At 33.5% G+C, this 15,139-nt stretch overlaps 1 protein-coding gene across 1 annotated transcript in view; it reads left to right on the forward strand.

Moving 5' to 3' along the window:
• Window positions 1–12,970, forward strand: part of CADM2 (cell adhesion molecule 2) — a 262,063-nt gene extending 249,093 nt beyond the window's left edge. Inside the window, exons 8-9 of the mRNA XM_049628005.1 lie at window positions 11,924–12,049; window positions 12,852–12,970. Coding sequence (XP_049483962.1) covers window positions 11,924–12,049; window positions 12,852–12,970 — 245 coding nt within the window. The remainder of the gene's footprint in view (window positions 1–11,923; window positions 12,050–12,851) is intronic.
• Window positions 12,971–15,139: the final 2,169 nt, after the last annotated feature.

Here is a 15,139-nt window from a genome sequence, read left to right on the forward strand (position 1 = left end):
TGTATATATATATATCACCTCATCTGATTCCTATAGAAGTTCTGTGTGGCTCATACTACTCTTATCCTGTGTTATATATGTGGATACTGAGGCAGAGAGAGGTTAAGAAACATATTGTTCCAATAGCTATTGTGTGAAGAACCAGTAAAGGCAAGACTGGAGAGGTTTACTTTCTATTTGAACATAAACTAGTATATGAAAAAAATACCGGGATAAGATTCCAGTAAACTTAAGATTTAAAATTTAAAACATGCACAAGCTTTTCCCATTGGTATGTGATGGTTTCTTTTAAACAATGTATAAAGGGGACGTGCACATTATATTCTTCTGAATATACTCATCATTGTAACTGAAGAACTGGTTCAATGACCATTTATAGTAATTTTAAAAACTTATATGAACATAGGTAATATGACTATTATAATTATTATTAGAGTAACCAATTCAAAATATTAAAAGATACAAGGCTATTTGACTGAATTGATCAGTGGTATAGTACACATTTCAGAGATGACTCGTTTATAAAGGGAAATTATTTTAGTACCAGTGGTATTGTGTTTCTAATATATTAGTCCATAAAAAAAAATGGACATGCTCCTACAGGTGATCTTTCCCCATCATTTTTAAATATTTATTCTTTATTATAATAATTTATGCTGTGACATAAACAATTGCTACAGACTAAACTTTTTAGAAAAATGTTGAGTGTTATAAATATTGTCATTGTCAAACATTTATTCTTTATATTTTCTAAAGATTTTAAAAATAAACCTGTCCTATTATTGATTTCTCTGATAGAACACTTAATTTAATTATGATTAAGCTATTTCTTTTTAGTTTAGTTTAGTTTAAGAAGAAATGTGCTTAAATCTAGATTTTCCTCTTCTGCAGAAATCCTTGCATAAAACTTATTTAACTTCTAGTGTGCTTAAAAATAATTTAATTCATCCTTTTAGATTTGCACAGGGTACATTGCCAGAATAGACATATGGCAATGTTATATACCAGTCATTTGTCTTCCTTCTTAATGGTTGTTCCCATTTATTTATTTTTTGTGTGTAGGCTGAGACCAGTCATGTGCAAAGAGTTAGGTATTGTTGAAATTGAAGGCAGAACAGTTCCTAGTGAGCAAGACATAAGGCAACAGAAAAAAAAAACAGCAGCTTCTACAGATCACAGAAATGTAAGAGAAATTGCGCACCGTAGAATGAATTTGAGCATATTTTACCTGAAAAAAAATGCAAACCTACAAAATCCAGGTTTGTTTATAGTCTCTTCTCTTACAAAAGTCATTATTTTACTCACATTTTTATTGAGTACCTGCTAGACGTGACTTATATGCACAGGGTCCATGTAAACTGATTTTAACACTAATTCTTTGAGGAAGAAGGTAGAGGAGGTATACCATCCTTATTTATAGACTTAGGACAGTGAAACTCTAAGAACGGCAAACTGAAAGTAATACTTGGGATTTATGGTTCTGAGTAATAATACTATTTCAGATCTTCTATGATCTTAAAGAGAGACTGTTATTTAAGGCAGGAAAATTACACTCCATGTCATCTGCATAATGGATAATTTAGCTAACTTTTCCAAGGGGTAAATAACCCCATAGCTATCCAAGAACTTATCTTGTTCTCCCTTTGATCTCCTAGATAACCTTAAAGAACATTCCTTTCTTTCACCTTCCTCCTGTTATCACACAGGTAATCACTCTGGCAAGTTCTCTCCCCTTTTAGATATCAGTGCTAAATGAGATGAAGCATTTGTGAAGGGCCCTCAGCGGCCCTAATAGTCACACTACTCTGCTGGTTGAAAGTCCTCTCTAAATTGTTCAAATTCTTCAGAGCTGAAAAGTTTCCTCCTTTGAAGCAGTCAAGGAAATAATATCCTGAGAGAGAAAGACCAGTGAAATGAAGAGATTTGTGCTAGAACCTACTTTTATCCAAAAATAAGAACACTTTTTTTAGGAGAAATTTTCCACTTAGATTTTACTTCTCAAGGACAAATAGAGTATCTTATTCAAGTGTGTATGTTGTTTGGGCCCAGCACACTATTAACTATCCATAATACGTGTTAATAAAACCAATTGTTATACAATTAGGAAACCTGTAATTCATACAAAATGAAAAACAGATTTTGAGTGGAGACAATTCTCACAGGAGAGAATTTGTAGTCCAGTGAATGAAATTTGTGTAGGATGCAGCCACACTTCACGTTGGCATGAGTGACAATCACACTTCACTTGCTACAACAGTTTATAAATTGATTATAACTCTAAGCTAAACAGCCTTGAAACAAACACTAAATTCAAGACAAAACAGTAATTCTGTAATTATTTTCATAATCTTTTTGAAGAGGAAGTCTATATGCTATTACACCCAGAAACATGTGGCAGCACATCTATTTATGAGCTTGATGTGGAGCAAAATGTATGGTGCAATCAATATATTTTGAGAAGAAAGGCTAAGTGTTGTGCTTGCTGGGAATTTTCCCTATTAATGAAAACCTGTTGTATGAGGAAGCCTTAACTTAGAACCCATAGATTTAGAGTCCCTATACATGTTGTTCGTAGTTAAAATTATGTGTAAATCGCTGCACACAAAGAACAATATATTTTCATGTTTTTTATTCCTTAGAGATTGTTCTTAAGTAGTTTTGTAAGAACAGTAATTGTACATAAAATTAGAAGGTAATAGATGATCCTTGAGTGAATATGCTGATATATTTTTCTCCGGGTACTTTGCTTATGTCATATACTGCCAAAGAACACTATATTTTTTATCAGTAAATTATGTATAACTATTTCTAATGTTTTGCAATAGGGGTTCTCTTTCTGAAGTGTTAGAAAACAAAGCTGGCTCTTAAGTACACGGAAAAAATTCTAATTTAATGTTAGAACCAAATTATCCAAAGTGTTAAGTACAAATCTGGATGAGTCATTTTTACTTAGCAATAATGTATAAAATACTTAAGTAGTGACAGTATTGTTATTTTTTAACCAATAATTTAATATTATGAACTGACTTACTGCTCAGCAGAGCAAATGGTATCTAAGGATCCAAGTTCTGTCTGGACTTTAGTATAAGAACTTAATATTATCCATTCACTCACTAAATCTGCTACCTTCTAAGAACTGAAAGCGAGTGTAAAAGTGCTATTTCAGCTACATTACAAGTATAAGATGAAACTCTCATCTTTCAAGTAAACTTGCATCTATGAGGGAATATAAAACTAAAGCAAGTGAATTAATTCAAGAGAAAAACAATTTCTGAATGAAATAATTCAGGGTCAATTGACATGGGGAGACCAACCAGTGTTGTTTGGACGCCACATACATAGAGGGAAAGAAGAACATTTCACGAGATGAATAAACAGCACTAACAGGAAGTCATTTAGCATGGATGGGCACTGAATTCCTCCTTACGATAGGAGGAAAGAGAATACAGTTGTGTGAAAAAATAAAATGCTAGGAATTACCTCAACAAACTTGTTCTCAAAATAGAAGTCATCTGACACATCCTAAAAAACTGACTTTCATAATTATTTTTAAAGTCTTTCAAAAACTATTCCAAAAACTTGCTTAGACAAGCTGTCCCATGGTTTATCAATCTTTACATTAATAATAACTATGATTTTCTGAGTCAACACTTTGCATGCTTTGAATAAAATAAGCCATTTATAATACAGAACCTGGCATAGATTAAATACTCAATAAATTATTCTCTCATTTAATCCTCACCCATCAAACTCCCACCAGCTTCATTTTATTCAATCTCATGTTATGCAAATTTTCTTCTATTAATATCCCCTCCCCATTTTTCAAATATTCAGACACTTAGAGTGCTTCACTATTACCATTGAGAGCAAAGTCCTGAGTGAGTCTTTTAAAAGTTAAAAAAGGAAACCTACCTTTTCCCACATGGCAGTTTATATTTTCCACCTTCCTCCCCCCTCTTATAACTGTTAGAGAGTACTTACATTACACTGTGTCAGATATTCTTCTAAGCCCTTTATTTACAGTAACATATTTAATTTTTGACAACCCTGGAAAATAAGAATTATTCACATTTGAAAGATGAAAAGGTTAAGAAACTTGTTCAAAGTCAAAATAACAGTAAGTGGTTTAAGGTTTGCTATAAACAATTTGTAAATCCAGGATTTTGTGAGCAATTTCTTCCACTTGAGAACTTTAACTGACTTTTCTTCTATTCTACTGTTTCCCTTATATTTATGTACACAACACAACATAGTTTCATTCCTAGATTGATTTTGTCTGATACTCTTGATGTCAATCCTTACATCTTAACCACTATGAAACACCTGTGTGTGAGTGGATAGAGGGCAGGGGTTTGCAATGTTAACACACTACAGCACCTAATACAATGTGCAACTCAATTACAGGTAACGCACTAAAAAAATGATTGGTGCAGTCTTGGCTGTTCTGTCTATAAAAATTTGGCAGGGAATGAGTATGGATTATCCACACTTCCCCCAAATCTATTTTCCATGTCCTTAAATTTTCACATTAGTCAAGTGAGATAATACATGAAAAAGACCATACTATAGTTTCTACATTAGTCAGTTCAGGCTGCCAAAACAAAATACCATAGATTGAGTGACTTAAACAAAATTATTTATTTTGCACAGTTGTGGAGGCTGGAAGATTAAGATCAATGTGCCAGCGTGGTAGGTTCTGGTGAAAGATCTCTTCCTGATTTGCTTAGCTACATTCAAGTTGTGTCCTCACATGGAAGGGAAAGAAAGACAGAGAGAGGGAGAGGGACAGAGAGACAGAGAGAGAGTTAGCCCTGGTATCTTTTCTTAAAAGGGCACTAATCTCACGCATGAGGGTCTCACCATTTGAGGCCTTGACCTCATTAAAACCTAGTTTTCTCACATCCAATCCATCTCCAAACACCACCATAGTGGGGATTCGAACTTCAACGTATGGATTTTGGAAAAAACACAATTCAGTCTATAATAGTTTCTCAAAAATAATATCTTACTTTCCAAAGTCTTAAAAATGTAAATAAGTATATTCCCAGCAAAGAGAATTAACTAGAAATGCTAAATATCATTTGATTGTGATTCAGAATCACTAAATAGGGATACTAAACTTGAAAAATCATCTTTCTATTTCTAAGGGTGATAATCCCATTTTTACACTTATTTTTGAGCTTAATTTCATATTTTTGAACCATTTTATAGTTAAACTGAAATTTCTCTAAGAGTTTTCACTTTTAAAAAATCCTGCAATGGGGCGCCTGGGTGGCTCAGTCCGTTGGGCGTCCGACTTCAGCTCAGGTCACGATCTCGCAGTCCCTGAGTTCGAGCCCCGGTCGGGCTCTGGGTTGATGGCTCAGGGCCTGGAGCCTGCTTCCGATTCTGTGTCTCCCTCTCTCTCTGCCCCTCCCCCGTTCATGCTCTGTCTCTCTCCGTCTCAAAAATAAATAAAACGTTAAAAAAAAAATTAAAAAAAAAATCCTGCAATATGGATAGAGAATAGAGATATAAGTGGATTAATTTTTGAAGTGTCTCTTATCATGCACTCTGATCATATTTGGTCTAAATTTATGTCCTTCATTCATTTAACGCTTGACGTTCCACAACTCTGATGGTTGTTAGTAGGGAACTATGTCCGGTGGCTTTTGCACAAGAGACATTTGTTTCTTTCACCAATTCTTTTTTTATTCATTCCATCTTTTTCTTACTCATATTTTTCAATATTGACATTGACTACTATTCCTAGATTTATCAAAGTTTTCTCTTTACCTTAACCTCAAACCTAATTGGCAATTTTCATCTACTATCCAATTCACTGTTCCATGATACTGAACTATTGATAATGAATCTTTAGTCTGAAACTTGACATATAAATAGTTTTGTAGATAATAATTATTAGATTTCAGTGAGAAAACAGTGAAAATTTCTTATCAACCTCATGAGGATATGTCTCAGCATGCTTATCATAGTACCCATCCTTAGAATATTAACATTTACAGTATTACTATTGTTAATCCATATTTGGCTTTGAAAACATTTATTTTAATATATAATTAAAACCATTTTCTTTTTTTTTTTTTTTAATTTTTTTTTTCAACGTTTTTTTATTTATTTTTGGGACAGAGAGAGACAGAGCATGAACGGGGGAGGGGCAGAGAGAGAGGGAGACACAGAATCGGAAACAGGCTCCAGGCTCCGAGCCATCAGCCCAGAGCCTGACGTGGGGCTCGAACTCACAGACCGCGAGATCGTGACCTGGCTGAAGTCGGACGCTTAACCGACTGCGCCACCCAGGCGCCCCAAACCATTTTCTTTTAAGAGTCTTGAAAACTAATTTAAAAATATTTACATAAAATGATCTTAATTTCACTTCCTACCTACCATTTTGTTCAAACTGGAAATCATATATGATAACTTGATAAAATTATTTTTTATTAAAATAATTTTAACACATAAATTAAAAATATTTGTCATTTATAATTTCTGTAAGCTGTGATCCTAGAGAGTCAAATATTTTGAAGTTTATATTCTCATTTTAAGGGGAAACACATGGCTGACTAGTTCTTTGTTGATAGAAATCCCCAGTAATGATTTCAGAGAGAGAATTATATACTTTAGGATTCTCCATGTTAAGATGTTAAATAAAACTACTTGGGGCACCTGGGTAGCTCAGTCAGTTAAATGTCTGATTCTTGGTTTCAGCTCAGGTCATGAACTCACAGTCTGTGGGTTCAAGCCTTACCTTGAGTGCTGCGGTGGGAGAACAGAGCCTGCTTGCGGTTCTCTCCGTCTCTCTCTCTCTGTCCCTTCCTTGCTTATACTCTCTCTCTCTCAAAAATAAATAAATAGGGGTGCCTTGTTGGATCAGTCGGTTAAGCGTCCAGCTTCAGCTCAGTTGGTGGGTTCAAGCCCCATGCTGGGCTCTGTGCTGACAGCTCAGAGCCTGGAGCCTGTTTCGGATTCTGTGTCTCCCTGTCTCTCTGCCCCTCCCCCACTTGCATGCGCTTGCTCGCTTGGACACATGCTTGCTCTCTCTCAAAAATAAATAAACATTAAAAAAATTAAAAATAAACAAATTAATAAATTAATTTACAAAAACCCTGTACTTTAAGGTTACTTTCTACTTTTCTAAATATCAGAAATTACTAACCCTAAATATTATTTTTTTTGTCAATTTCAATTATTTTAATAGTTGAGGAGCTATTCAGAAAAAGTATCTGGTTATTATTCCTCTGACTTTCCTAAAAGAATTATTATTATTTGACATAATTTTCTCTTTGGAATGCTTTGTTAAGTGTCCAATAACCTTAATTGAAAGATGTTAACAGTTCAGAAAATTTTAATTCTATGATATTCTTTGTGTTTTGTGCATTATTAGCTAAAGAGACTGCTAATATATTGCTAAATCTGTTGGGATTTACTCACTCCAGTTTTAATAGACTAACTCCAACAAATCATAGACTAACACTTGAGAATGAATAATGGTCTTAAAGATATATGATGTATTTATCTGAATAATAATGAAGACTCAGCTATCTGTAAGGAAACTTCAGAAGGCTGTACTTCATTTTTTTTATTGCTAAGACAGTAGGAGAGGAATGAGAGAAACTAGTAGGAAAATTGAGTAAGTTTCATGGTCAGGAAATAAAAATGATAAATTTAATCTTGACAAATACTTTACATAATCCTTTAGAAAATAAAGTACAAAAGAAAAAAACTGAAAATAAAACAAAAAAAGCATAAAGTGTAATGAAAAAGTGGTAACATTTACAAATATTTTTAAACAATGTTGAAATGTTTCAAAATATTAAAATATTGTTTAAAAATGGGAAATAACATTAATATAAATATACAAGTCCTATAGCAGAAAACTATGCAACCTACTAAAAGATAATAAAGGTTTGAATAACTGAAGAATCATACTTTGATTATGAAAATGAATAACATAAAAGAACATCTATAAATTATTATAATCCCAGTAAAGAATCTGTTATGTTTTTGTTTCTTGCAAAATTATTCTACACCTGATCTAAGACTTCTCCAGTGCATTAAAATGATTTTTAAAACTATAGTACTAGTTGCCCAATAAATTGAGATTTTCAGCAAACTGAAAACTGACTTTTCCAAATGTGGTCTCCAAACCTCAGAAAGTGTACCCTGGGATTGGAAAGTGAACTGGAAAGCCCACCTTGGAGCTGGGACTCTGTGGACTGGTACTTACTGCTCTTGGGGAGAGGAAGGAGAAGACAGGTGGCTGTAAGAGAGCCCAGGCTAGTGGCACTCAGTGAGAGGAGTTGGGTTATCTTAGTCATCAGTCTCTTCATTTCCAGTACTCGGATTCCCCTGAAAACTCCAGCAAATCTGAAGAAGAAAAGATTCCATTTTGCTGTAGACCATTTTTTCATTCCTGTTCATTCCTCCACATTGACCTAAAGGAACACAATGTAGGTTTTCAAAATTTTTGAATGCCTTTATTCTGAGAAACAAAATTGAAAATATAACCTCAAGGTTATTTAAAGACTATTCTGTTTTATTGAACAAAGTTAATTCTTCAGTTTTAGTCAGAATAAGAACTTACACAGGAACTGGAGATAATGAATCTATATTATAATTGTCTACAATTAAAAAAAAAACCCTACAATCTTGGTTTAGGATTGTGTATATATTCCTCACATATAATAGATTAGAATATTCCAAGCCGTAATGTATGTATATATTTACTTTATGGTAGATGATAACATCTATGTTGAAAGAAGTAGTGTGGGGGACATTAAAATTCTTATTGTCAAATAAGAATTAAAGTTCTCTTTTATACTTTAGCTTCAAACCATAGACCAAAATATATTTTAGATAGATTAAAATATGACAGTAAAAATGTTAGATGACTGCATAAATCTATATGTGTATATCATGGCAAAAGCATTTCAAATCATGACCCACAAGTCAGACATCATAACACAAAAGTTTGATAGGCTTGATTACATAAAATTGTAAGACTTATCTATCAACTGAAAGGACCACAAATGAAGAATAAACAAAAAATTGTTAAAAATGTCCAACTTTCTATAAAAAGAGATGTTGCAACAGAAAATCTGAATGAAAAAAATAATCAAATTTCATTAACAACTATTTCAAAATTAATGAATTCATATGGACAAAAGTAGTAAGTCACATTTATGGTAACTTGTAAATACCAAATATTTAACACTTATCAATATTAGATTGGCAAATTTTTTTAATTATAATATTTGATGTTAGTATTATAGAGGTGAAAATCCTTCAGATGCTGTTGGTGGAGGATGAATTTATATAATCTTTCTATAATATAATTTGGCAATATTTATCAATAGTCTTTAAATAATATTGTTTATTCCAATTGGTCTGGAAATAGTATGTTTCAGAATTACCTTCAGGAAATGAGGCAGGTACAGAGATGTATGAATAAGAGTGACTTCTCAGTTCCCAAAAAGAGTGCTCAGTTCTGAGAGAGAGAAATGATTTACGACCATGTGTATTTGGGGACTTGAGTAAGAAGTGGGATTTGGAACTCATTCTAAAGTGTCTAAGCAAGGAATAAGAATAGGTAATTCAGAGGTGTGGCAGGCTTATTTTTTGTTTCTTTTTCTTCCTGTTTTTTAATTTTTAGATTTACAGCTAATGGCAGAAATTAAGGGAAATACAAGTAATATATAATAGAAAGGTACATTGACAACAGCTGCAATGGCAGGTTCACTTTTTAATACTCAGTGTTTTTAAAATAAACCTTTTTTATTCCCCCTTGGACATGTATTCTTAGTTGGACAATTTTCAAGGCATATGTTCTTAGCCGGGCAATTTTCTTCCAGGTGGAAACTGAGTGATCTATAGCCTTACTTACTCTTGTAGCTTCTCTCAGTTTCAGTTTGTATCTCCTGAGATCACCTTGGAAGTTTACACATGGGACGTTTTTATTGGCTGGATCTTCATTCAATTGTCCAGAACACAGATCACATGATTACATTCAACTGAAGTGAAGCCAGAAAATGTTTTCCTATGTGCACTGAAAGAAAAGGAAACATGTTTGTTATTAGCTAGAAATCTCTTCCCCAGTATATCCTTCTGATTACCAAATATTTTTTCACTTCTTTTCCCTCACACAAACCACTTCCATACCCTGTCTAAAGACACAACCTAACGTCCCATCAAGCCAAGGTATCCAATTCGAAGACTAAGCTCTTCAGATATTCGCAGTCTTATTCATGATATCTGGATGTATTTGTCAAAGGACAAATTATTAATTACTAATGCTCCTCTCTACCCATACACAAAATACAGTGATAGCACACAGCCAAGAGGAAGTGCTTCTTAATATAAATGCTCTCATTTGGAAATAGAGAATGAGAAACACTGAGTAGTCACTTATCTATAGCAATTATGAAAACATCCCAGACTGGCAATCAAAGATCCCTCTGCCTTGGCAGTAGTTGTACTTCCTTGAAGAAACTGAATTCTCCTTTGTACATTCTTTTTTGTTTCCCCCAATCCTGCCCTATGGGAAAATTCAATCTGTAAGTTATATTCCATGGGCACATCTGAAGTATGCTCTTCAGGGAGACTACATAGCTTTTATAGTCCACTTCTTGCCTCCACCAAGTTTGGGGATCCTGAGGTTGTTTGAAGTTTTAAATAGACTTTTTTTTTTCTATCTAGACAATGCTACTTTCATGCAATAGTTTCATGAAAAACACAGTAGACTCCTGAAATGTCATATTCATGTGTCTATAATCACAGTTTAAGATCTTTTGAAGACATAATTGTAAAGCCTAATTTTTTTTCTTTGCTTTCTCTGTCCTTTAGACCATAAATAATTAGCATGAGGATACTTGCAATGTGGGCTTGGGAGGGGAGGCAGTACACTGAATCTGACCTTTGTAGTAGGGTTCAGCCTTAGTGGGTTTTGTTGCTCAAAGCTTCTTTCAGTTTTAATCCCTTATTATGTGGCTTCTATAAATAGTTGATTTTCCAAACTTTGGAGTTCCCAGTTGTCTGGGCTTTCTTTTCCTCGTTTCATTTCTGCTTGAAAGCTGGCTATCCTTTGCTGGGTTCGTGTCTTTCCTGTAATATTTTACTAAAGGCCAAATGTGAAAGTATATTATTAATCAGTACCTCTCTAGCTACTTTCTCTAAAGCTATAAGTCAAATAGGCACTTAATCCTCTACATTGAGTATTCATTTTCCTCCTTCTGTCAATCACATTAAACACAAATTGTAACACCGTCCTCTCCTTGAAATATGTTCTTTCCTTTGATCAACTACAATGTACTCTGCAGGATATTTTCCTAACTCACTGTTCTCTCCTGCTCAGTTGGCTCTACTGGAAGCACTTTCTCTTCCTAGACTTTAGATATGGGAGTTCCTCAGTTCAGTTGTCACACTTCTTGTCTCTTTTTAGACTCACTACCTTGGGGAGTTCATCAATTGCCATAGCTTTAAATAATATTTATATGATAATAAATCCTGGGTTATCATCTCAGTCCCAGCCTTTCCTATGACATAATTTTATTTCTTAAATGATATAGTGGTGTTCATCACACTAAAAAAATACACACATACACACGGATATACAGAGTCGCCCATATTTTCAGAAAGAGAAGAGGAATGAAAGGCATAAAACCATGGAACATTGTATACATGTGTTTGTTTATCCAGTCTTAAAATGTAAACTCAATGGCAACAGTAACTGATATGGCAAATGTTACATTCCCAGGTATGTTGTACAAATGAATATTTGTTGACTGGATGGTTGGTTTAATACACATTAATGAAATTTTACTTCAGTAGAAGTGTGCTAATTTTCAGAATAACTCATTGTAATGCAGATATGCCCTCTATACTTAAATAACACATCAGTTGTGTGATATTTTACTCTCTTTTCTAGATCCCAATGCTCTGGCTGGCCAGACTGGCCCTGATCATGCTCTTATAGGAGGAATAGTGGCTGTAGTTGTATTTGTTACGCTGTGTTCTATATTTCTGCTTGGTCGATATCTGGCAAGACATAAAGGTAGGTAATATTTAACAAAGTATTCTTAACTTTGGCAAAAATACATTCTAAAGGCTAGCTTAATCATGAAATATTAAATGAGTGTATGTATATATGTGACAGAGAGATCTAAATATGAAATTATTTCATGGAGTTCTTGATTATTTTACTTAATGAAAGTTGGATTGGTTTAGCAAAATAATGTTTAGCCAATGGCCAAAGGTTACAGAGTGAGTCATTGGCTCAGGGAAAAAAAAATAGCAAGTTTGTATTTATCTCTAGGATTGACATTCAACTATAATGCTAAGTGTTCAGCCAACGTTTTTGTCTGTAGGTTTATAGACACACATATGGCCATATCAGTGAGGAAAATGTGTGATTTTTTTGCAGTGGGCTAGGTAGCAAACTATTGACATAATCTACTTTTAAGTGGAGTTTTCAAAATGAAAGATGACACGTTTGATGTGATCATTATCAACATCTTCACAAAGGGCCCTGATTGCTACAGCTGCATGGATCACATGGTCTGTATCCATCATTAAAGAAATCAAACTACTCATTACCCATTCCAGTTAGGCAGTTGCTCCCAGTTAACCTGGCCACTGCTTCATCTATAACATATACCTGAAAACTGATAGTGTGCGACATTAGAAGAGTGAAATGTATGGTTTATTATGTCTCAGAATGTGTTCTCACATATAAGAAATCGGGCATAAGTTCCTTCCTCAATGAATGCAGTGCTAACGCTGGCTATTTTACCAGTCTCACAGAACTAACCAATATATATATATATATATATTTTTTTTTCTCTCAATACCCACAGGAACATATTTAACAAATGAAGCTAAAGGAGCCGAAGATGCACCAGATGCTGACACAGCCATTATCAATGCTGAAGGCAGCCAAGTCAATGCTGAAGAGAAAAAAGAGTATTTCATTTAAAATGCAGGCCAAGATTATGAGTTTTCCTTACCAGGCTGGCTGCTGGAGAAAACTGGCTATCATCTTTCAGAATTCATTTCTACCATCTTCTGCTACCTTTATTAACTTCCATACTGTACTGCTATCAGTGGCCAGTGTATACCAACAATCAGCTGTCGAAAGCATCATTCTTTAATTACTGTACCATCCATAATGCAGGACATTTCTTACTGCCTAAATTCCACACCATTGCTCTTTTAACATACAGTGCTTGAATATACAGCCTTAACAATGTTAATCATCTCCTTGGATCATGGTATTGAGTTGTTTTTATACATTGGAAAAAAAGTATGCAAAGTGTTTTTTTTTCCCCCCTCATCTTTTCCCCCATTAAATCATAAATTTTGTCAGTTTGCCACTGGACAGCTTTCACGAGTAGTAGGATTAGGTAAAGACCTAACGTGTTTAAGTTTAATCAGAGATTAGAGGTTTACGATGTTTTCCACATGTCCACCTTCAAAGACATGTTTGGAAACATATGCCCTAGAAAACACACTGTAGAATAGATTCTGGAATGTTTGAGATTATACTAGTAAAGCTGTATCAATTTGCTATTTAAAAATACAGTATTTGATACAGGAGCCATGTGTATGAATTGCAATCATGCCATGACATCTTATATATAATTATATAGATTCCACCATTAGGTTATTTTAGCTTCATTTACCAGTAAGTTTTACAAACATGTTACTGCTTTGGGAATCACAAAGATTTCATTCATTTCTCTAATTTGATTCTGTAATTTATTTGCTCCATAAGAACTCACCTGCCTAAACAAAACTGAAGTATCCATAGGGCACAATTTTGAAACATTTAGTATCTGTATATAGTGCATATAATAAATCCAATTAAACATTATTTGATACATATTTAACTTTTTTGGCTGTAGGTAATTCAGTCATAAGTAAGCATTTTCTAATGTCCATTATATCCCTTTAGATATTACTTAAACCAATATTATAAGTAGATAACATGTATTAGTATTTTCGTCTGTATGTCCTAGCACTGTTCAACAACAAATTTTTCTAGTTCTTGTTAATTTTTATTTGTTATACAATGGAAGCACAATGTTATAAGGAAAGGTAATTTTAAGCTAACAACCAGTGCACAGCCTCAGGTTTTCAATTACAACCACAGTTGAATAATAACCTAAAAGTAAACTCTTAGTTTGCTAAAAATTAAAAAAAAATAATAATAATTTGGCAGTTCCAGAGCTGCTTACCTATGTTGGTTTGCCAAAAAGAAGTGTTTAAGATATGTTTTCTGTATAAATGAACTAATTCTTTATTAAATTCCTGTCTATGCATTTTGTGAGGTACAAACTTATGAAACAGTGAGTGATGGAGAATTTCTGCCATGCTTTTAACTCCAAGGTGAAAGTCTCTTTCTCTGGATTATTTCTGAAATTTTGGTGTATTTAACCATTAAGAAATGCTGTATTCTTACATATGATACAGAGTCAATCTAAAGTCATATTATTTCTTCTAGTAAAATACAATATTGCTAGATTAGTTCTCATTAAATTTATTATATGCTAAAAATTAAAAATCCAGTTAGATAAAAAATTATTTTCCCATTCAGAAGCATTGCACCTTTAAGAAGAAAACTAATAGGACAATACGGTAGCTATACTTGTGATGTCTGAAAGCATGATGGCCTATGGTTTTAAAAATAATATCTTGGAATTTATTTTTGGGAAATGAGAATGGTTGAGTATGACATCATGTATTAATATCAAATGGAAGACAAGGGTGCTGTATCTTATTTATCAGAAAAGTATAAACTTTTAAAGACAACGTTAGAATTTTTAAATTGTTTTTTTTTTATTGTTGAAGCATTTATCTTGTTGATTTCTTACAAAACAAAAAGGACGATGTCAGTCAAGCAGCACTTTTTCAGAATATACAGAACATAAATAATATGATGTGGTTGAGTGTTAACATAATAAATCATATACAGTATGACATTTTAAGGAAATAAGTCTGCATTGATGTGATTGCATGCTTGTTTTTACAGTTCACTCCATACCATCTGTGGAAAAATGCAATAATATGTTAATATAGTATGGTAGTTTGAGAGAATCAGGTAGGTGCTACTAGACACATTGAAACTAGAATAGGTTTATAAACT

The sequence above is a fragment of the Panthera uncia genome, chromosome C2 (assembly GCF_023721935.1).
Source record: "Panthera uncia isolate 11264 chromosome C2, Puncia_PCG_1.0, whole genome shotgun sequence".
NCBI lineage: Eukaryota > Metazoa > Chordata > Mammalia > Carnivora > Felidae > Panthera > Panthera uncia.